The sequence below is a fragment of the Heptranchias perlo genome, chromosome 5, assembly GCF_035084215.1.
Source record: "Heptranchias perlo isolate sHepPer1 chromosome 5, sHepPer1.hap1, whole genome shotgun sequence".
Classification (NCBI taxonomy): Eukaryota; Metazoa; Chordata; class Chondrichthyes; order Hexanchiformes; family Hexanchidae; genus Heptranchias; species Heptranchias perlo.
In genome coordinates this window covers 135,785,628-135,810,784 of record NC_090329.1, presented here as the reverse complement: position 1 = coordinate 135,810,784, position 25,157 = coordinate 135,785,628, and the positions used below count along the sequence as shown (strand labels likewise).

The following is a 25,157-nucleotide window of genomic DNA, read 5'->3' as shown; positions in this document are numbered from 1 at the left end:
TCCTCCACAGCCCTTAGTCCCTCACCATTAGGAAAATAGTCCAATTTGGCTTTCTCAGATCTAAACTGGATGATCTCACACTTCCCCGCATTCAAGTCCATCTGCCAGTTTTTCCCACACTTAGTCTGTCTATGTCCCTTTGTAACTTCTTGTTCACATCTACACAACTTATAGTGACTCCTAACTTAGTGTCATCTGCAAACTTAGGTATACAACTCTATTCTTTCGTCCAAGTCATTGGTATATATGGTGAAAAGCTAAGGCCCCAGTCCAGATCCCTGGGGAACACCTTTTGTCACATCCTGACAATCTAACCTTAATTTGTGACTCTCCCTCATAAACCTAATATCAAGTTCCACCACAGTTCAGTCATTATTTGCAAATTGCTTCCTTATTGTCAGATTGTTAACTAATTCTGGTTCGTTATTCATCACTAAATCCAGTATGGCCTATTCCATTGTCGGTTCTAAAAAAAATGTTCCAGAAATCTGTCCCTAATACATTCTAGAAATTCATTGCCTTTACTACTTATGCTGTTCTGCTTCTCCCAATCTGTGAAAATTAAAATTTACCATTATAACCACTTTGCTTTTGTTACATGCTTCCCTGATCTCAGTAGTTATACATCTCCTGACTACACCACCACTATCAGGAGGTCTATAGACAACTCTTACCAGACTCTTGCATGCTTTGCTGTTCTTCAACTCTACCCATACTATTTCTACTGTGTGTCACCGGGGATTCCTTAACCGTTATGCTATTTGATGAGCTAACAATATACTACCAATTAAGCTAGGCCTGTGGGTTAGGCCCGCTAGCTTAATTGTAGTATATTGTTAGCTCATCAAATAGATTCAGCAGAATAAAGAATAACATGGACTAAATAGATGTGTGTTTTTTCACAAAACTTTAAGTGTTTCTGATTTGAGGAAGCATGCACTTGTTTTTAAATAGTTTAGCACAAAGAGACACCTACACAGGCTTAACCAGAGAATGATTGGGCTGGTATTGTAACTGGAAGAGACCGTGGAGTTAGGATGGAAATCCTAAAATTGTTGATACAGTGTCTTGCAGGCAGTTAGGAAAGTGAACAGAATGTCAGTATCTTGCAAGTCGAGAGGCAATTCTAAAATTATATCTGGCCTTGATGAGATCACATCTGGTGTATTGTGTGCAGTTTTGTTCTCATTTTTAAATGGATATTAAGTTATTGCAGGGAGTGCAAAGGAAAGCAGCTATATTAATTCCAGAACTAAGAGGCGAGGTTAGTTCCCCAGATGCATTTCACTTTTGTAAAGAGAAAACTTGAGAGGTGACTTGATAGAAGTATTTAAGATTGTGAGGGGTTTGGGGAACGTGGACTTAGATGTACAAAACTCAAGAACAAAAAGGTCAAAGTTTCAAATTAAGGATGCCAAAAGAAAATGGCAATGTTTCCCCCCCGCCCCAGTAAAAGGGTGATAAACAGCAATTTTGTAATTGGAAACATTTATCTGGAACATATTTGAACACAATTTCAAATAGCCAGGTAGACTAGTGGAAAAGAACTACCAAATAAATAAAACCTTCAAGGGTTTCCAATTCAATATGAATTCACAGAAGTTTTTCTAGTTAATTTTTAAATTTTTAAAAGCTTTTAGAAATAAAAAAAATCACACATTTCAGCCATACGGTATAAGTTGCAACTGCCCATGGAGATTGGCAACCTTAGCTGTGGCTGCTAGAACCTGCTTTAACTGTACAACAGTGTTGCAAGATTTATACAGATGGAAACATTTTAATGAACTCTCTCAAGACAACAAATACTGATGCCAAGATGTTCTGCAGCTTAACTACCTCCTCGACTTGGCTGAATATGACTATATACCCAGCTGCATGTAAAGAAAGGACCATTTGTGAGAGAGAGAGACAGAGAGAGAGAGAGAGAGAGAGGGGGAAGAGAGAAAACAAACTGACTAGGAATTAGTATGCATACTTGTCAGGTTTAGAAAATGACTAGTCCATCCCAACCGTTCCCCCCCACCCCCCCCCTCCCCCTCCCCCTGAATAGACAGCATATAATGTTAGACACACCACAGTACAAGTCAGCATTTTTATATCACTAGGAAAAACAAATGAGCCTTTACCGCCTCTGAATTTCCAGCTCCTCCTGGCATGGTCCATTCTGCACTTGTGGGAACAGCTGAGAGTTCTGTCGTGACAATGTCGGACCTGGAACAGGGAAACAAAGAAAGATCATTTAAAAAGGATACCCTATCACAATATGAATGGAGGTACAAATTCATTTAGTCTTGGGCTTCAAATAGAGACTACATTTTTACTCCAGAGGGAATGCAACTCCAGAGGAAGTTCTGTTGTGTAAATAAACTTGAAGTAAAAGTGCGTATTCAGTTTCAATCTTCTCCATCCAGACAGAAACAGTATAAAAGGATTCAATCGTGACAGATTGTACCTTCAAAGCCTGCCAATACTGAAAGGCACTGTGCAACATCACAGTATGACCATCCATTCTGTGCATTCAAGTGACAAAATGTTTGCCCAAAGTTCTGCCTCTATGTTAAATGAGCACGCAATCATACTGAGTCAGCTGATCTCAGTCTCAGCATCTCTAAATTAGGAGGAGGAAATCAGCCAAGGTTTCCACACCTGATCGTGAGAATTTTAGCTATGAGGAAAGATTGGACAGGCTGGAGTTGTTCTCTTTAGAACAGAGGAGACTAAGGGGTGATTTAATTGAGGTGTACAAAATTATGTGGGGCCTAGATACAGTGGATAGGAAGGACCTATTGCCCTTAGCACAGAGATCAATAATCAGAGGGCATAGATTTAAAGTAGTTGTAGAAGGATTAGAGGGGAGCTGAGGAAATTTTTTTTCACCCAGAGGGTGTTAGGGATCTCAAACTCACTGCTTGAAGGGGTGGTAGAGGCAGAAACCCTCAACTCATTTGAAAAGTACCCGGACGTGCACCTGAAGTGGCATGACCTACAAGGCTACGGACCAAGTGCTGGAAAGTGGGATTAGGCTGGGTGGCTCATTTTCGGCCGGCGTGGACACGATGGGCCGAATGGCTGCCTTCTGTGCCCGTAAATTTTCAATGATTCTCTCAGTACTTCCACATAACCACAACTAACTGACTGAAGTCAACTCTCCACGACAAATTAGTTTTGAACACCGAATTAAACAGACAGCAAAATGCTTGTGGTGTTACTTGTACATAGAACTTCTATAGCACACTAGAAGATGCTAGTCAACTGCCAGCAGGTGCTGGCTGATGCATGTTGTTTAAACGCTATCAGTTCAATTGGACAGCAGTCAGTTCCACCCTCTCTAGGATGACCGTTTCACGCACGAGTACTTACTTCCCAACAGAACGCCTGACACAACCACTTAGAAAACCCCACCTTAATTGTGCTGCAACTAAATTGCAGGTTTTAAAAAAAAAATATAGGCTTGGGTTGTTCTCCCAACATAGCCACAAATGTGCCCTTCCATGTTACCATTACAAATACACAGTATAAAGCGAATTAGAAGCAGTTCATTAGTGTGGGCTCCTATCCAAGGATACAATCATGCTGGCTCAGTGAAGAGCTGCAAGCCAGCAACCTATTGGTGGTTCTTCCAGTTTGCATTAGTGTCTGACTGGGTTGTTGATGCGACAGCTTGTGGAAGCTGGCACCTCATCTTGAAAAGAAGAACAGTCTGTTGCCCTGACCTCACAACAAGCCTGTCTCCAGTTAGTTGAACAGACAGCACAGGTGCAGGAGGTGCACAAGTTTTCACCTCATTCACTCTGTCTCAGCTGAAAGAAGCATGATAAGATTTGTCTGACAGAAAGCCAGGTGACCAAATGCTGGGGCAAATGTTAATGTACTTGGATCTAGAATTGTGGAAAAATGCCAGAACACTAAGGTCAAGTCCTTAATGGTTGAAAGATACTGACTTCTGAACCTATTACAGCACTGCCATTCAGATTACATACAAAGGAAATAAAAATCCAGCCAGTTGCACCCAGTGTGACAACAGAAAAAACTGAAACACTGCTAAACCTCAAAGGATCAAATAGTTAGACATATGTGTCCATGCAGGGATAGGGGGCAAACCTTCCTCTCAAAAGTAACCAATTCCAATAAATATGCAACCAAAAGGCTGAAACATATGTCCTCTGCTCACAATAATCATAGTTTCATAGTATGTTACAGCACAGAAAGCGGCCATTCAGCCCATCTTTGAAAGATCTGTCTGATTAGTCCCAAGCCACTGCTCTTTCACCATAGCCCTATAAATTTTTTCCCTTCAAGTATTTATCCAATTTCCTTTTGAAAGTTATTATTGAATCTGCTTCCACCATCCTTTCAGGCAGTGAATTCCAGATCACCATGACTTGCTGCATTAAAAAATGTTTCCTCATGTTGCCTCTGGTTCTTTTGCCAATCACCTTAAATCTGTGTCCTCTGGCTACCAACCCTTGTGTCACTGGAAACAGTATCTCCTTATTTACTTTATCAAAACCGTTCATAATTTTGAACAACTTTATTAAATCTCCTCAATCTTCTCTGCTCCAAGGTGCACAACCCCAGCTTCTCCAGTCTCCACATAACTGAAGTGCCCCCTCATTACCATTCTAGTAAATCTCTTCTGCACCCCCTCAAAGGCCTTGATATCCTTCCTAAAGTGTGGTGCCCAGAGTTGAACGCAATACTCCAGCTGAGGCCTAACCAGTGTTTTATAAAAGGTTTAACATAACTTCCTTGCTTTTGTACTCTATGCTTCTATTAATAAAGCCCAGGATCCCATATGCTTTCTTAACAGCTTTCTCAACTTGTCCTGCCACCTTCAAAGATTTGTGTACATACACCCCAGGTCTCTCTGTTCCTGTGCCCCTTTTAAAATTGTACCATTTAGTTTATATTGCCTCTCCTCATTCTTCCTACCAAAATGCATCAGTTCACACGTCTCTGCATTAAATTTCATCTGCCATGTGTCTGCCCATTTCACCAGTCTATGTCCTCCTGAAGTTTGTTACTATCCTCCTCATTGTGTACTACATTTCCAATTTTTGTGTCATCTGCAAACTTTGAAATTATACCATCTATACCCAAGTCCAGGTCATTAATATATATCAAAAAAAGCAGTGGTCCTAATACTGATGCCCGGGGAACATCACTGTATACTTCCCTCCAGTCTGAAAAACAACCCTTCACCACTACTCTCTGCTTTCTGTCCCATAGCCAATTTTGTATCCACGCCTGCGCTGTCCCTTTAATCCCATGGGCTTCGATTTTGCTGTCTGTAATGCGGTACTTTATCAAATGCCTTCTGAAAGTCTATATACACATCAACCGCACTACCCTCATCACTCGCTGTGTAAAAAAATTTTCCCTCATGTTACCTTTCGTTCTTTTGCCAGTTACCTTAAATCTATCTCCTCTGGTTCTTGACCCTTCCACCAATGGGAACAGCTTCTCTGTCTAAGCCCTTCATGATTTTGAATTGCTCTATCAAATCTCCTCACAACTGTCTCTGTTCCAAGGAGAACAGCCCAAGCTTCTCCATTCTATCCACGTAACTAAAGTCCCTCATCCCTGGAATCATTCTAGTAAATCTCTTCTGCACCCTCTCTAAGGCCTTCACATCTGTCCTAAAGTGTGGAGCCCAGAACTGGACATAATACTCCAGTTGTGGCCGAACCAGTGTTTTATAAAGGTTCAACATGACTTCCTTATTTTTGTACTCTATGCCTCTATTTATAAAGCCCAGGATCCCATATGCTTTTTTAAACCGCTTTCTCAACCTGCCCTGCCACCTTCAACGATTTGTGCATATATAACCCCAGATCTCTCTGTTCCTGTACCCCTTTTAGAGTTGTGCCCTCCAGTTTATATTGCCTCTCCTCATACTTCCTACCAAAATGTATCACTTCGCATTTTTCTGCCTTAAATTTCATCTGCCACCTGTCCACCCAAGCCACCAGCAAGTCTATATCCGAAGTCTATCACTATCCTCCACACTGTTCACTACCCTTCCAAGTTTTGTGTCGCCTGCAAATTTTGAAATTGTGCCCTGTATTCCCAAGTCCAAGTCATTAATATATATCAAAAGCAGTGGTCCCAGCACCGACACCTGGGAACACCACTGTACACCTCCCTCCAGTCCAAAAAACAACCAGTCACCACTATTTTGTTTCCTGTCATTTAACCAATTCTGTATCCATGTTTTTACTGCCCCCTTTATTCCATGGCCACAATCTTGATGACAAGCCTACCATGTGGTACTTTATCAAACGCCTTTTGAAAGACCATATACACATCAGCTGCATTGCTCTCATCTACCCTCTGTTACCTCATCAAAAAACTCTCAGGTTAGTTAAACACGATTTGTCTTTAACAAATCCATGCTGGCTTTCCCTAATCAATCCACACTCGTTCAGGTGACTGTTGATTCTGTCCCAGATTATCGTTTCTAAAAGTTTCCCCACCACCGAGGTTAAACTGACTGACCTATAGTTGCTGGGTTTATCCTTACACCCTTTTTGAACAAGAGAGTTGTTCCAGGGGTCACAGTCTCAGAATAAGGGGTAGGCCATTTAGGATTGAGATGAGGAGAAATTTCTTCACTCAGAGGGTGGTGAATCTTCAAAATTCTCCACCTCAGATGGCTTTGGAGGCTCAGTCATTGAGCACATTCAAAACAGAGATCGATAGATTTCTAGATATTAAAGGCATTAAGGGATATGGGAATGGTGCAGGAAAATGGTGTTGAGGTAGATCATCAGCTATGACCTTGTTGAATGGCGGAGCAGGCTCAAGGGGCCGGAAGGCCTACTCCAGCTCCTATTTCTTATGTTCCCATATTCCCTTTCCAATACTATAACAGTTTCTTTGATCAATATTGCCACCCCTCCCCCTCCTTTCTTTCATTTCTTGTAGCCAGGAATATTAAATAACCAATCTTCCCCTTTTTTGAGCCAGGTCTCTGTTAGTGCAGCTATATCATAGTCACTTCACGTGGCAACTTGAGCCTGTAGCACACCAACCTTAGTTACCAGATTACATGCATTTACGCACATGCACTCCAAACTCATCCTAGACTGCCTCACATTTGTTTCCTGTTTGATCCCTATTTCTGAACTCATAGAATCATAGAAGTTTACAACATGGAAACAGGCCCTTCGGCCCAACATGTCCATGTCGCCCAGTTTATACCACTAAGCTAGTCCCAATTGCCTGCACTTGGCCCATATCCCTCTATACCCATCTTACCCATGTAACTGTCCAAATGCTTTTTAAAAGACAAAATTGTACCCGCCTCTACTACTGCCTCTGGCAGCTCGTTCCAGACACTCACCACCCTTTGAGTGAAAAAATTGCCCCTCTGGACCCTTTTGTATCTCTCCCCTCTCACCTTAAATCTATGCCCCCTTGTTATAGACTCCTCTACCTTTGGGAAAATTCTTTACTCTAGTGCCATTTGCCTCTCCCAGGCCTCTGTTCACCTTGTTTCTCCTTTCTAATGTTTCATTCTGGTGCCCCTACCCCCAGCCAAATTAGTTTAAAACCTCCCCAACAGCATTAATTAACCTCCCCACGAGGTCATTGGTCCCAGCTCTGATGAGGTGCAACCTGTCCATCTTGTACAGGCCCCTCCTGCCCTAGAACTGATCCCAATACCCCAGCAATCTGAAGCCCTCCCTCCTGTACCATTTTTCCAGCCACGCATTAACTTGTCTTACTCTACTATTCCTATACACATTGGCGCATGGCACGGAGTAATCCAAAGATTACCACCTTTGAGGTCCTGCTTTTTAACTTCCTCCCTAGCTCCTGAAACTCTGACCGCAGGACCTCAACCCCTTTCCTTCCTATATCATTGGCTCCCACATGGACCACGACTTCTGGCTATTCCCCTTCCCCTCTCAAAATGTTCTGCACCCTCTCAGTGATATCCTTTACCCTGGCACCAGGGAGGCAACACACCATGCGGGATTCATGATAGTGTAAGAGTGACAGAAAGAATTCACTGGTGCTTCATGCTGAGCATTTATTGACTATTATACTGCAGTCTCATCTGCCTGATCTCAGCAGGACAACACTAGAAAATATCAATTGTGTGGGAATGCGATGCAGCGACTGGACATTCATTCCTAAACACAAGGATTTTAGGTTCACACATGAAATCACTGCAGTATATAATTTGCGTAACTGCATGGCAGGGATTACAATGGTTCTGACTAAAAGTACCCTAGCTTGGTAACATTTGTAAATGCTAGACCCATCAACTAATGGTGTGACTACTTAACTGTCACTGGCATAATAAGCTATTGTTTAAGTTTTCTTTGGAGAGGGCTGAAAAGAGAACAGAATTTGCAGATAATCAATTTCTTCTGACCAAGACAAGTTGAGGGCTGACACTGTGGGTGCTGATCATTAAGGACGTGAGAAGCAAGAGATAAGAAAATGTCATTCAACACTGAAGTTCATTCACTAGTACATTAACTCTTCCACCATTGGATATTATATTTTGAATAATCACACTGTTTGAATCCATGACATTGTTTGGTGGATTATTTCAAATATTTATTGCTTTCAGCAAAAGATTTTCCTGTTAGCTGTATCATTTGATATTTAGTGCCCTCTTTTCTGAACTATAAATTTTAAATTTCTCTAATCTTTCCCCATAGCTCTTTCCGTTTTACACAAGATCATTTTATTGCATTACTAAGAATACAGAAAAGAGCAAGTACAATTTAGCCTCGTAATAATACTGCTCTCAGAGCCCAAGCCAAATGTACTTCATAACAAGGAGTGTCAATTGTAGACAATGGTTAGTTAGAACCATTCAAAATGGTCAACTGCTCCTGACCCGGTCCCATTCTCGTGATTCTTGAGCACTACTCTCCTGCTTTCTCTCTCTCTCTCTCTCTCAATCCACCACTCCCTTCAGACTGCATCTCTATGATCTCGATCCCCTCAGCTCCACCTCAGTGCTCTGCACTGATTGCAGTAGCTGGTACAGTAACCTATTGTAGAGGGATGGGAACTGGCAGTGAGCACACTTACTTGTTCCTGACCGGACTGCACTCGGTCCTGTACTCCCTAATGTCAGTTACTTGTTCTCCCCCATCAGACTTCCGTTTCACCTGTTTGGCATGTTGCCACCATGGCACACAAACACAATTAATGACGCAAGACTGGGAGGCAGAGAGAGGAGAGCAGGAGATAAAAGTTGGTCAGACCAGGACTGGAGCAGGAGCAGGCAAGTGTGCTCCCCAGAGTAAGGTACAGTACTTATCATTGCACTCAGAGTACAGGTCACCAAGCTGAAGCTGGGAGCAGGGAAATCAGGGTTAATTCACTCCACCTGCATAACTAACACTCCTTGTTAATAAGGAAATCATTCCAAGACTGTAATGTATTTTTTTAAATATGGCTCGGTGACCAAAACTGAACATTGAATTTAGTGGTTTCACCGAATCGCTTCTCAGTGATGTTGGGTGGCAAAGGTTTTGCCCAAGCTCAAAGAGATGAGTGTCATTGGAAACCAGCTGCACTGAAAATCATACTAATTAGAAACATTCATAACTCACAAGAAGTTAACAAAATTGATTCAAATCCACTTCTATGACAAGGTCCTGGGATGAAAGTCGTCCTATGAGGAGAGATTGAGTAGAATGAGCCTATTCTCTCTGGAGTTCAGAAGAATGAGAGGTGATCTCATTGAAACATAATAAGATTCTAAGAGGGCTTGACAGGGTAGATGCTGAGAGATTGTTTCTCCTGGCTGGAGAGTCTAGAACTAGGAGTCATAGTCTCAAGATAAGGGGGTAGCCATTTAGGACTGAGATGGGGAAAAGTTTCTTCACTCAGAGGGTTGTGAATCTTTGGAATTCTCTACCCCAGGATGCTGTGGATGCTCAGTTGTCGAGTATATTCAAGACTGAGATCGATGGATAATTGGACACTAAGGGAATCAAGGGATATGGGCGGGAAAGCAGAGTTGAGGTCCATCATCAGCCATGATCTTATTGAATGGCAGAGCAGGCTCGAAGGGTCTACTCTGGCTCCTAGTTCTTATGTTTTTATTAAGGTCTTTGATGCAACTTATTACTTCCTGATTTACCTACTTTTTTTTTGTATTTTCAGCCTTGTGATGGTCTGCATTATTGGCTTTGGCCATTCGTCCTAGTGTCCCAATTTTAAAAAGTCACTCTCAACAAGTTGCTTCACTATACTTGACCCAGTTATATGTAGAGATTGTATTTCATAATCTTAACTACAACATAGGCTGGAATTCTGAAATAAAGAGAGAATGCTGGAAATATATAGGATGTCTGTCAGTGTCAGGAAGATAAAAAATTCGCATTTTGAATCAGGACCCGATGTCAGAGTTATGATGTTAGCCTGTTCTTGTTTTCACTCAGACTCCTTCAGGCCTGCTGTGTATTTCTAACATTTTCTGTTTTTATTTTAATGTTACTTATCTTGTTTTGTTTCTTTTGACAATGCATTGCACAGTCCCATCTCTTCTGCATTAAAAACCTCCTTTCACACCAATAAATGAGGTCCATCTTTATCCAGAACTTTCTTTTTGCTGGTTTCAAAGACTATTAGCAGTAAGGGACTTTTTTTTGTTTAGTTGTTTCAGTAAACAGCTAGTAATTTAATTTAAACATCAGACTATGAAGAAATGATGTTGATCAGCAAGTGAATGATGTGGGGCCACTTTCCCATTTGGTCAACCAATGGGAAAGTAGTTGATCAATGTGACATCAGCGGTTCAAGGCGGCGGCTCACCACCACCTTCTCTAGGGCAATTAGGGATGGGCAATAAATGCTGGCTTTGCCAGCGACGCCCACATCCAGTGAACAAATAAAAAAAAATTGTTCTCAAGGCCCCAGTATAAGTTGTCTAGATTTCAGTGTGAATTTTGTAAAAGTACAAAGCAGTGAAGGCTCTACAATTGGCCTCTGCACCCCAAGAGGGGGAAGAGGGAACTCATCTGGGTCCCTGCTCTTAATGTGTATCTCTAGAAATGTATCTATGGAAAATGCAGATGTTGATGTTTGGTGAGAATAAGATCGTGCTCAGCTGTGATGCCCCCCATGTTAAATAGCTTGCCAATACTCACTGTGTGGACTCGTGTGAAGTATAAACACTTGGGTAAAGTATCAAAGGGCAACCATTACCCATAAAATCATAACCTGGCAGCATTCAACGCCTTCATGAGAAAAGATGGGGAGAAAAATGGTAACATCCTGCTCTCTCACCCCTAACTATAAAACAAAACAGCTGATGATTGTTACACCAGGTTGCAGTATCTTTCTCTACATCCTTCGCTCTCCCATTGATTGACTCAGATTTCCATCCTAAATTATGTTTCTGCCTCCCAAAAGGATATCTGATAATCCAAATGCCTCCAAGCTGGTACTTTTTTCCCCCTTCCTGTAATCCGTATGATAAATTGGCTTCTGCTATCTTCTTTCTTTTGGTCACAGTACATATAGGGTTTTAACAAAATAGGTTTGTTCCTAGAAAATGACAAAAACCTGTTTTGATACAACAGCTCCAATATATAAAAGGTGTGTCTGAGATAGCGGCAGAGAGAGATAGCGGCAGAGAGAGATAGCGGCAGAGAGAGATAGCGGCAGAGAGAGATAAAAAAAGGAAGAAAGTAAAAAGGAGGCGCTCCATGCACAGTCAGTAACAAGCCATCACATAAAGGTTAATATCCAGGGACTTTGAATCCAGTCCAGTTTACATTACAGTTTAGCACAAATACGATAATGATTGTTTTATGTTCGACCCCTGTACTTGCTACAAATTACCTATGGGTGTGATTACAGATGCTGATTCAGAGAAAAATAACGAGTCAAAACTCAAAAATATTAACATTTTGATACGACCTATGAATCTAAAATGTTTTTTTAAACCAACATAAATTAAAAATAAACGTATTCCTAGCCCATTTTAGTGTAAATTTAGAGCAATTTACAGACACACCCTCAGAAAATGTTACAGAACAATTTCAGACCTATTTATTACAGCCCATTTTACACAGTGATTTCAGTCCTGACTGAGAAAATCAAAAAACATATTCTGGTTTCCTGACACAATGACCAGACAGCTCCAAAGCAACTGTTAAGTGCCAGTGCCTTGTACAAGTACACAAGATTAATGACACCAATGGAGTCAGAAAGCTGTACAGTGAACTATACAAAAGCTCATAAGATGTACCTCATTTCTCCTCTATACCAACTTGCTCACATAGGACTGAACACCCATGAATTAGTGCATTAGTCATATTTTATATATATCTAAACTCAGACACAGTTCAGATAATCCAGTGTCCTGCAGCAAAAATTTACTCCTTCACAACTGAGCAGCATTCAGATAGACACTCTGTCATCTGTCCAGTAATTTAAATAATGGGTGAATTTGTGGTGTGCAGTTTGGACTGTTAATTTATTTACAGATTTTTATTTTGAATTAAGCAGCAGAGAAAATTTTTAAAATTGATACATAAGTGAATCTGCTCAAAACACTCGGTACACAACATCTGAAGGGCACCTACATGTGAAAATGAAGGCTTGGTCCCGCTTTTGGCAGCACAAGTAGTGCCACATACCATTGCTTCCATCCTGAGACGTGGAGCTCCGAACATGTTCATACGATTCCTCAGCTTGTAGGTGAATCATCGCTTCAAACTCAAATCCCAATACATCTTCAGGTTTCCTCTCAACCATATTGTTCATTCTCAGTAGAACCGAGAAGCCATAGACAAGTGCTCTCCCAGATAAGTGAGAGGGGTGCGTTTTAATCTATATGGATCTGTATCGCCTGTGCCTCAAGGTTTCTATCCATCAGAGGTCAAGTTTACCTATTCCAGTGCCCTGGCCCTTACTATAATCGCTCTGCATTTCCTGTTCCTACTGAATAATTAATACTTGCTCCCAGTGAGCCAAATGTTGGACTGCTTTATACCGCAACACCCTTGTGACTGTTACTACCATTGCATTTAAACAATCCTCCTTTCAATTATATCACATCTACCACAAAAGGATATTAAACAATTCATTTTTTTAAAGCCAATTTGACTAATTATCTATAATCCTGCCAGAAGAGTCACACCTAATTGGCTGGAGTATTTTTTTGGATGCTTGTCACACATACGAGTTTCAGATTTTTCTAAAATGTGGTTGTGGAGAAGGCTGATTGCCAGCAGTCATTCCATGACCTTGTTCATACCAGACAATAAATCTCAATTTTACAAGGAGACCCACATTTACCAACTTCAGCCATATTTATACTAATATACAATAACTTAAATAACTACTGTAAGGACTTGCACAACACCAGGTTATAGTCCAACACTTTTATTTTAAATCAGAAGCTTTCGGAGCTTACCTCCTTCGTCAGATGGTGTTGTGCAAGTCCTTACATTTGTCCGCCCCAGTCCATCACCGGCATCTCCACATCTTAAATAACTACTATATTAGAATTAAAATGTTAAGAATAATTAAAAATTCTTAATATCGCTAATAAATTTCCACACAGCTTAAAAATGTCTCCTTGAACAGCAAGGGCCTCAGTTAGGTGCTTTTATGTTATCAAAACTGTGCTTCACGATTCTGCTGTTGGAATAAGAGCCCGTTTTAGCAACATAAATGCAGGGATCCTGTGTGCTTAACGTCATTCTTCTACATCCCAAACTGAAGTGCCTTGAGTGCTCTATGTGACCTAGGAATTACCTGCTGGTTCAGATCCAAAAATAGGTCATCGAACTCTCAATTTCTAACCCCAGTAGTGGGCTGCTTCATAGGAAGGGATAGTCAAACCTTTTTTATACATAATCATCAGCCAAATTGGCAGAGTCTCGAACAGCCCCTTGGTAGTACCTATTGGACAGGGTGGGTTTCATAACAGGAGGCTGAAAATATGCTTTTCAAAGTGGTTCTGTGCTGTAAAAGCTATACTGAAGTCAATGGAAACAGAAATCAGGCTGGGTGTACAATTCACCCCAACAACTTCCACCAGAGGAAAATCTACCATCTTGGCACAAGACTCCAAAATAAAATGAAACAGTCACTTTTCACAAGTCAGGTGACCTACAAGCAATTTCTTGCCCCGGAATGTTACTCAGGAAAAGCTAGACAAAGAGCAGCAGCAGCAGCATCCATAGTTACAATTTGGAGTTTGTCTCCTCCTCTCCTAAAGGTACTGAATCCACTATTCATTATTCTCACCTGTTGTCCACATATGCACTTTCAAGCAGATTTGTCTGTCTCTAGGCCACAGTTACCAAGTAACAACGTGCATTAATATAGCGCCTTTAACATAGTGAAACATCCCAAGGCGCTTCACAGGAGTGTTATCAAACAAAATTTGACACCGAGCCACATAAGGAGCTATTAGGACAGGTGACCAAAAGCTTGGTCGAAGGGGTAGTTTTTAAGGAGCGTCTTAAAAGGAGGAGAGAGGTTTAGAGAGAGAATTCCAGACCAACTATAGTACCCCTACTACCACCACAGTTAATCCAGCAGATACCAGGGAATCAACAAACTGTCTGCCTGGCTTGTAATGGTGGTGCCTTAACTCACTAAGCTATCAAGGGAAGCGGTATAATTTCTTCTTTTAAATAGCGTACTTATTAAAGAGATTACGAATAAGTCCTATCTTTCCATTTGTAATCAATGGTATTTTTGGAACACATCACATACTTGCAAGGTCAAATGCACTGAAAAGGTATTGATCGGATATAACAAGATACTGTCATGAGATATATTAATCTAAGCAGCAGCCTTCAGTACATAATGTAGCTGACATCAACTAGGCCTCCCCCAAAAAATCAGCAATATTCAGAGGAGAGCCATTGGAAGGGAGACATAGTATGCACTACTTTTAAAAACAGGGTCACCATTGACCAGAAACTTAATTGGACCAGCCATATAAATACTGTGGCTACAAGAACAGGTCAGAGGCTGGGTATTCTGCGGCAAGTGACTCACCTCCTGACTCCCCAAAGCCTTTCCACCATCTACAAGGCACAAGTCAAGAGTGTGATGGAATACTCTCCACTTGCCTGGATGAGTGCAGCTCCAACACACAAGAAGCTCGGCACCATGCAGGACAAAGCAGCCCGCTTGATTGGCACCCCTTCCACCACCCTAAACATTCACTCCCTTCAACACCGGCGCACTGTGGCTGCAGCGTGTACCATCCACAGGATGCACTGCAGCAACTCGCCAAGGCTTCTTCGACAGCACCTCCCAAACCCGCGACCTCTACCACCTAGAAGGACAAGAGCAGCAGGCACATGGGAACAAGAGCAGCAGGCACATGGGAACAACACCACCTGCACGTTCCCCTCCAAGGCACACACCATTCCGACTTGGAAATATATCGCCATACCATCATCGTCGCTGGGTCAAAATCCTGGAACTCCCTTCCTAACAGCACTGTGGGAGAACCTTCACCACACGGACTGCAGCGTTTCAAGAAGGCGGCTCACCACCACCTTCTCGAGGGCAATTAGGGATGAGCAATAAATGCTGGCCTCGCCAGCAGCGCCCACATCCCATGAACGAATAAAAAAAAAATGCCATGTGCAAAAATCTCCCTTCAGTAGAAATTCAGGCATTGGTAGAAATCAATTATCCCTGCACAATGTTCACTTAATAAAAACAAACAAAATGGTATCCGAGTTAAGTGAAACTATACTCTCAGTTATCATTTAAAATCAGTCCGGATGTTTGAGCCTTTTGAGTCCGAGTCTTTTTCATATGCAAGTGCATCCACTGTCCTCTGGAGAAATGCAAATGGCCTCTCTCTGCATGGGGGAGTAATAACAATATCTCAGTAGTAGTAGGTACAGTCCCCCTGTAGTTCTGATGTGCTGCAAGGAATCCTTCATGCAGCTCTGAAGAGGTCACCTCCAATGTGACAAGAATTACCAGCTAAGCATGAAAATATAATGAACAATGTGTTTCTTACTGCATTTCTCTATAACTGAAGTCCATTACACTATTACTTACCCTTTCAACGCACTTTTCAAGCCAACCTGACAGTTGAACAGCTGTTTTGTATTCTCATCTGGTTGCTCGTCAAGACCTTCAAAGCAAATTTGAAGACAGCAAGCAAAATGGAAAGCAGGAAAATCCACTGAAGGGACAAAGGGGTTCAATTGCACGATAAATTTCCAAAAGCCAAAATATTTTACTTTTAAATTTCTCTGAAATACTATTTTAAGTGGATAAGGGCCATTCCTTTCCAAGTACGCTAGCCTGAAGTCTTCGCATTACTAACAAGTTTTGCGCATAGAGCTCTGGGCAGCAAAACTTGGCTATCATGTACATCACGCGGTTGCTCAAATCTACCAGAGATACCTCAAAACTACTTTGCAATTCACAGGCTATCTTGTGGGTGAGGCAGTACTTGGCTTATTTTATACAAAACAGCAATCAGTGCGACAAAACTGAAGATTTTTTTGTCTAAAGAATTGAGACAAAATTCTTCTTTGGTATGGTAAATAAGGGGCTGAAGACTAACTTCATTCCCAAAATCCTGTCCCAGCTTAACCTAACGCAACGCTGCAATGACCGGTCGGTTGGTAGCTGGGCATTTTACTTTCGAAAGAGCAAAGCCGTTCAATTTAAATACAAACATTCTGACTGACTTATTCTTCCTTTTTCCTCAACCGCGAATTACCCTCCACTGTAGCTGACAGGGCCCTTGGCCGTGTCCGTCCTATTTCCCGCACTTCTGCCCACACCCCTTCCCCTCCATCCCAGAATCACGATAAGGGCCCCCCTTGTCCTCACCTTCCACCCACCAGCCTCCACATTCAACATATCATCCTCCGCCATACACAGCTTCCCTTCCCCTTTCAGCATTCCGAAGGGACCACTCCCTCCGTGACACCCTGGTCCACTCTTCCATCACCCCTTCCCATGCTAGCGCAGGAGATGTAACACCTGCCCTTTCACCTCCTCCCTTTCCACCGTCCAGGGCCCCAAACATTCCTTCCAGGTGAAACAGTGATTCACTTGTACTTCTTTCAATTTAGTATACTGTATTCGCTGCTCACAACACAGTCTCCTCTACATTGGGGAGACCAAACGCAGATTGGGTGATTGCTTTGCTGAACACCTCCGATCAGTCCGCAAGCGTGACCCTGACCTGCCAGTCTCTTGCCATTTTAATTCCCTGTCCCACTCCTACTCTGACCTCGGCCTCCTACACACTTCCAATGAAGCTCAACGGAAGCTCGAGGAACAGCACCTCATCTTTCGTTTAGGCACTTTGCAATCTTCCGGACTCAACATTGATTTCAATAACTTCAGATCCTAACCACTGCTCCCATTTTTTTTCTTTTTTTTTGTTGGATTGCAGCTGCCTGTTATGGTTCTGATATTGCCATTTATAGCTCCTCTAGACCCATCTTTTGTTTCTTAACCTGTCCCATTACCACCCTCCTTGCCTTGCACCATCATCCCTTTAGTCATTTAATCACTCTTGCCCTCTACCCTTTCACAGACCTTCCCTTTTGTTCTTTCCTTCCCTCTCCCCTTGCTTAAAAACTTTAACTTTTAACATCTTCCAATTCTGATGAAAAGTCTTCGACCTGAAAGGTTAACTGTTTCTTTCTCCACAGATGATGCCTCACTTGCTGAGCTTTTCCAGCATTTTCTTCTTTTATTCAGATATGTGCTTGATCGGCAGTTTTGAATTTAACAGATGTGATTTAATTTCTCCAGTTACTGTTCCATTATTAGCCTCCATTTTTCAAATCAATGAGTTTGATCTAAAGCCTTTGAAGAGGGGTTATCTGACTGGAGCCTCTGAAAACACACATAAGGCAGGCAACATTTTTAATTGGTGCAGAAAGGATTCAGTATTGAATACCAGTGAGGATGTTGACACCTCAGGGGAGTGCAATTAGGAGCACGTCCATAGCACTGAGGGAGATTCGGCTGCACAGGAAGACAAAAGAAATGTAGTTATAGGGCATTCGATAGTCAGGGGGATAGACAGGTGTTTCCGCAACCACCGACACGAGTCCCGCATGATGTGCTGCCTCCCTGGTACCAGGGTAAAGAGGGTGCAAAACATTTTGAGGGGGGGTGGGGAACAGCCAGAAGTTGTGGTCCATGTGGGAACATAGGAAGGAAAAGGTTTGAGGTCCTGTTGTCAAAGTTTCAGGAGCTAGGGAGGAAGTTAAAAAGCAGGACCTCAAAATGTAGTAATCTCTGGATTACTCCCAGTGCCATGTGCTAGTGAATATAGGAATAGTAGGATAAGACAGGTTAATGCATGGCTACAGCAATGGTGCAGGAGGGAGGGTTTCAGATTCCTGGGGCATTGGGACCAGTTCTGGGGCAGGAGGGATCTGTTCAAGATGGACAGGTTGTACCTCAACAGAGCTGGGACCAATGTCCTTGTGAGGAGGTTAACTAGAGCAGTGGGAGAGGGTTTAATCGAATTTGGCAGGGGGATGGGCACCAGGAGGAAACATTAGAAAGGAGAAACAAGGTGCACAGAGGACTGGGAGGGACAAATAGCACTAGAATAAAGAATAGTTCAGAAATAGGAGGAATCAGACAGGGGGCAAATCCGAGGCAGTCTAAGATGAGATTGGAGTGCACATGCGTAAATGCACATAGCGTGGTAAATAAGGTTGGTGAGCTGCAGGTTCAAGTCGCCACATTGGATTATGATATAGTGACAATAATAGAGACTTGGCTCAAAGAAGGGGAGGAGTGGGTACTTAATATTCTTGGCTACAAGGTATTCAGGAAAGATAGGGAAGGAAAGGGTGGGGTGGGGGGGGATGACAGTATTGATCAAAGAAACAATTAGAGCACTGGAAAGGGATGATGTACTTGAGGGGTCAAAGACAAAATCTACTTGGTTAGAAATAAGGAACAATAGAGAGGTGATTATGCTATTGGGTGTCTACTATAGGCTACCAAATAGTGGGAAGGATACAGAGGTGAACTTTTGCAGGCAAATTACAGAAAGATGCAAGAACTATAGAGTAGTGATAATGGGGACTTTAATTATCCCAATATAGACTGGGATAGTAACAGTGTAAAGGGTAAAGAGGGGGAGGAATTCCTGAAATGTAAACAAGAGAACTTTCTGGAACAGTATTTCCAGCCTAACCAGGAAGGAAACAGTGCTGGATCTAGTTCTGGGGAATGAAGTGGGGCAGGTGGAGCATTTTTCAGTGGGGGAGTATTTGGGGAACAGTGCTTATAATATTAGGTTTAGAATAGTTATGGAAAAGGACAAGGAACAATCAAATGTGAAAATGCTTAACTGGGGGAGGGTTAATTTTAGTGAGTTAAAAAGGGATCTTTCTTAGGTGGATTGGAATCAAAAATTGGTAGGCAAAACAATAATTGAACAATGGGAGGCCTTCAAGGAAGAGTTGGTTCGGGTAAAAAGTAGACACATCCCTATGAGGGGGAAAGGAAGGACGCCCAAAGCTAGGGCTCCCTGAATAACTAAAGACACAGATTAAAATGAAACAGAAAAAGGTTTATGAAGAATGTAAGGTTCATAATATAGTAGAGAACCAGGCTGAATACAGAAAGTACAGAGGAGACCTACAAAAGGGAATAAGAGGGGCAAAGAGAGCAGGAGAACAGATTAGCTACTAACATAAAATGGAACCCAAAAGTCTTATAAACATATAAATACAAATCTTTGAAGGTGGCAGGACAAGTTGAGAAGGCTGTTAAAAAAGCATATGGGATCCTGGGCTTTATTAATAGAGGCATAGAGTACAAAAGTAGGGAATTTATGCTAGACCTTCATAAAACACTGGTCAGGCTTCAGCTGGAATAGTGCGTTCAATTCTGGGCATCACACTTTAGGAAGGAGGTCAAGGCCTTAGAGAGGGTGCAGAAGAGATTTACTAGAATGGGATGAGGGACTTCAGTTATGTGGAAACTGGAGAAGCTGGGATCGTTCTCCTTAGAGCAGAGAAGGTTATGGGAAGATTTGATAGAGGTGTTCAAAATCATGAACGGTTTTGATAGAGTAAATAAGGAGAAACCGTTTCCAGTGGCAGAAGGGTCAGTACCCAGAGTACACAGATTTAAGATGATCGGCAGAAGAGCCAGAGGCGACATGAGGTAACATTTTTTTTTAATATATAGCGAGTTGTAATGATCTGGAATGCACTGCCTGAAAGGGTGGTGGAAGCAGATTCAATAATAAGTTTCAAAAGAGAATTGGATAAATACTTGAAGTGAAAAAAATTTACAGGGCTATGGGGAATGAGACTAACTGAACAGCTCTTTCAAAGAGCCGGCACAGGCACGATGGGCCTAATGACCACCTCCTGTGCTGTACCTACTATGATACTTCTAATTCCCTGCTTCATCCACAACCGTTCCTTACACCATTTTGCCCAGCTCTCTGGATTTCCTTTTCTGAGCATCACCACCTTGCCATCTCCTTCTCTGCCTTCTTCCTCCCAGCTCAGTGTCCACTAGCTAGCCACCAGTTGTAAAGTGGTCTGAGACTTCTCTGACGTAATGAGCATTTTAGAAATTTAAGTTACTGTGCTGGAAAAAAACTGGCACATTTCAACCAGGTTTAAGATTAGAATTCTGCAGAAGGCAATATACTTGAATCTCCACATAGTGCTCAGTGACCTATGTAGCTTTTGCCCATCTTAACTCCAAAATAAGTATAAATGGAGTGGAACACAACCTAAAAATACCATCCCCGCTACACAGGTTTAAACTAAAGACTTCATTTTTGGTGACACAAACTCTGCAGTACAAAGGGGTTAGACACACAAACTAAAAACACAACACGCTAGCCAGCTGCAAGATGTCATGCAGACACATTCCATCAAGAATTGGCAGTCAATCTGTCAAACTCTGGCAGGTTGGTGCCAAGGTTAATTCACAGTTCTGTTGGGTCATTTCACTGTTGTCAGTTTAACTTGGTCCCCAAGCAAACTCCAGGTGCAGCTTTATAGGGTCACAACTGCAGCCTGACATTCCTTACTTATAACTCAAGTAATTTAAAAAACATCAAACCATAAGAGTACCAGGAAAAGGACAGCTTCTGTACTGACAAACACACAGCAAAGCAAGGTTAAGTTGTGACTAGGAAAAAAAAAAGGTCCCCCGATGGATGAGCTGGTTAACATACGAGCAATGACAGACAGGAAAACACCCACTGCTCCATCCAGCCTGTCCTACACAATAGCAAAACCTTTAAGGCAGCATGTGGTTGAGACATGCGGACCATGAAGGTCCCGGGGTTAATTCCCAGTTTGTTTCTGTTAGCTCCAAGGCAGCACTCAGGGCATCACAAATGGCCTTCACAACCCAAATTGGGGGGGGGGGGGGCAGGGAAGAAATCAACTAGGGAGCGTTAGTTGTCTAGCAACCCCTCCTCAAAGTGCACATGTGCAGAGAAAAAGATCGGCCATGTAAGACAGTCAAAATACCCAGCCATCAAATATAAGGCTCACACATCAAGAATGACTATTGGGAAACGGATGCAAGCACCCATGGAATCATACCAGGGGTCAAGGGCTTTGAAAAAGGAGAGTGAAAATTGGCAGGGGAAAAAAAAAATTCATTTTGTGTGGGGGGAAATTAGCCTCATTCTAGAAACCATCTTCTGTATTTTTAGACTACTCATAGGTGAGTGTCAGCTCCCTATAGTCTTAAGACTACCATTTAGGAGTCAAGGAGGGGCAATGATACAAGGAACATAACAGGGGTAAGACCATTCAGCTCCTCAAGCCTGTTCCACCATTAAATTATGATGTGGAGATGCCGGTGATGGACTGGGGTTGACAATTGTAAACAATTTTACAACACCAAGTTATAGTCCAGCAATTTTATTTTAAATTCACAAGCTTTCGGAGGCTTCCTCCTTCGTCAGGTGAACGATGTGAAAATGAAATCCTCAAAATGAAATCGCATTTATAATTCACAGAACAATGCTTGGTGAGTACAGACAGTTTTTTCAACTGCCCGTTGCCAAGGCAATCAGTGTGCAGACAGACAGGTGTTACCTGCCAGGTCTCACAGAATATACAAATCACCAAAAAAAAAACAACAAACAAAAAAAAAGAGATAGAGAGGTAGAAACATAGAAAAGACAGCAACTGACCCGTTATATTAAAAACAGATAACATTTGTTCGCTGGTGGGGTCAGGAAATGCGTCAATGCCAGATTCATCAGCCGCACTCAGAAGACAGTCCAGAATGTCACCCGAGCACAACGCAACGCCATCAACGCTCTCAAGACCAACCGCAACATCGTCATCAAACCAGCGGACAAAGGAGGAGCCATCGTCATACAGAACAGAACGGACTATTGCAAAGAAGCATACCGACAACTGGACAACCAGGAACACTACAGACGGTTACCCGCAGATCCGACCAAAGAACACACCCACCAGCTCAACAAACTGATCAAGACCTTCGATCCAGACCTTCAAAGCATCCTACGCACTCTCATCCCACGTACTCCCCGCGTGGGAGACTTCTACTGCCTCCCAAAGATACACAAAGCCAACATACCCGGACGTCCTATCGTATCAGGCAACGGAACCCTGTGTGAGAACCTCTCTGGATACATCGAGGGCATCCTGAAACCCATCGTACAGGGAACCCCCAGCTTCTGTCGCGACACTACAGACTTCCTACAAAAACTCAGTACCCACGGACCAGTTGAACCAGGAACACTTCTCACCACGATGGACGTCTCGGCACTATACATCAGTATCCCCCACGATGACGGCATCGCTGCGACAGCATCAATACTCAACACCAACAACAGCCAATCTCCGGAAGCCATCCTACAACTCATCCGCTTCACCCTGGATCACAATGTCTTCACCTTCGATAACCAGTTCTTTACCCAAACACACGGAACAGCCATGGGGACCAAATTCGCACCCCAATACGCCAACATTTTCATGCACAAGTTCAAGCAGGACTTCTTCACTGGACAAGACCTCCAACCAACACTATACACCAGATACATCGACGACATTTTCTTTCTATGGACCCACGGCAAGGAATCACTAAAGAGACTACACGATAACATCAACAAGTTCCATCCCACCATCAAGCTCACCATGGACTACTCCTCAGAATCAGTTTCTTTCTTGGACACACGAATCTCCATCAAAGACGGACACCTCAGCACCTCACTCTACCGCAAGCCCACGGACAACCTCACGATGCTCCACTTTTCCAGCTTCCACCCTAACCACGTCAAAGAGGCCATCCCCTATGGACAGGCCCTGCGAATACACTGGGTCTGCTCAGACGAGGTGGAACGCGATGGACACCTACAGACGCTGAAAGACGCCCTAGTAAGAACGGGATATGACGCTCGACTCATCGATCGACAGTTTCGAAGGGCCACAGCAAAAAATCGCATAGACCTCCTCAGGAGACTAACACGGGACGCAACCAACAGAGTACCCTTTGTCGTCCAGTACTTCCCCGGAGCGGAGAAACTACGCCATGTTCTCCACAGCCTTCAACATGTCATCAATGAGGACAAACACCTCGCTATGGCCATCCCCACACCTCCACTACTCGCCTTTAAACAGCCACCCAACCTCAAACAGACCATCGTTCGCAGCAAATTACCTAGCTTTCAAGAGAACAGCGTCCACGACACCACACAACCCTGCCACGGTAACCTCTGCAAGACATGCCAGATCATCGACACAGATACCACCATCACACGAGAGGACACCACCCACCAGGTGCATGGTTCATACTCCTGTGACTCGGCCAACGTTGTCTACCTCATACGTTGCAGGAAAGGATGCCCCAGAGCATGGTACATTGGCGAGACCATGCAGACGCTGCGACAACGGATGAACGGACACCGCGCAACAATCGCCAAACAGGAGGGTTCCCTCCCAGTCGGGGAACACTTCAGCAGTCATGGACATTCATCCACCGGCCTTCGGGTAAGCGTACTCCAAGGCGGCCTTCGAGACACACGACAACGCAAAATCGTCGAGCAGAAATTGATGGCCAAGTTCCGCACCCATGAGGACGACCTCAACCGGGATCTTGGGTTCATGTCACGCTACACGTTACCCCACCAGCGAACAAATGTTATCTGTTTTTAATATAACGGGTCAGTTGCTGTCTTTTCTATGTTTCTACCTCTCTATCTCTGTTTTTTTTTGTTTGTTGTTTTTTTTTTGGTGATTTGTATATTCTGAGACCTGGCAGGTAACACCTGTCTGTCTGCACACTGATTGCCTTGGCAACGGGCAGTTGAAAAAACTGTCTGTACTCACCAAGCATTGTTCTGTGAATTATAAATGCGATTTCATTTTGAGGATTTCATTTTCACATCGTTCACCTGACGAAGGAGGAAGCCTCCGAAAGCTTGTGAATTTAAAATAAAATTGCTGGACTATAACTTGGTGTTGTAAAATTGTTTACAACCATTAAATTAGATCATGGCTGATCTGTATCTTTAATACAAGATTAAAGGTAAGACATTCAGAACAGAGAGAAGAAACAGCTGTGAGAATGAGGAATTCATTGCCAGGGTTAGTGATCAAGGCAGAAACTAGGTCAACATTCAAGATTAGATTAGATGGGTGGATGAAGGAAAAGTGGATAAGGAATAAGGGAACAGTGCATGTAAATGCGATTAGAACCATTTGCTCGTGTGGAGGGTAAACAGTGGCACGGACTGGTTGGGCCAAATGGCCTGTTTCTATGTTGTAACTTCTAGATATTTCTATGGATTACCTTTAGGGGCCCTGACATCCAGTTACGTTGCTGAGAGCTTACCCAAGACAGTGAGCAGGAAATCATTGTTAATTGCTTTAGTTACTGGATCTATCCTGTACCTGAGCAGGAATTTTCGTCCATCTTCCAAAAGCAACAGAGCACCACAACTTTAACAAGGGAATTTATTGACAAAAGATGAACACCAACACACATATTTACAGTAGATTTACTAACCAACTCATCAAATGTAAAATATTAAAAGTTTGTAACCATATGTCAAGATATCCTATATACATGGAGATTTTTCCCTCTTGGTCTTTTTTAAATGCAGGTGAGGTGTTTAACCTCTTTCAAGATTCTAAACAGCTCAGTTCTCTTCCACTCTACTCAGCTCATCAAAGTAC

The 25,157-nt window shown here is 42.7% G+C and overlaps 1 protein-coding gene across 5 annotated transcripts in view; it reads right to left on the bottom strand.

Moving 5' to 3' along the window:
• enah (ENAH actin regulator) overlaps nucleotides 1–25,157 on the bottom strand; it is a 448,064-nt gene that overhangs the window by 103,399 nt on the left and 319,508 nt on the right. For all 5 annotated transcript variants that reach the window (XM_067985233.1, XM_067985235.1, XM_067985237.1 and 2 more), the window contains exon 4: nucleotides 2,127–2,211. In XM_067985233.1, coding sequence (XP_067841334.1) covers nucleotides 2,127–2,211 — 85 coding nt within the window. The remainder of the gene's footprint in view (nucleotides 1–2,126; nucleotides 2,212–25,157) is intronic.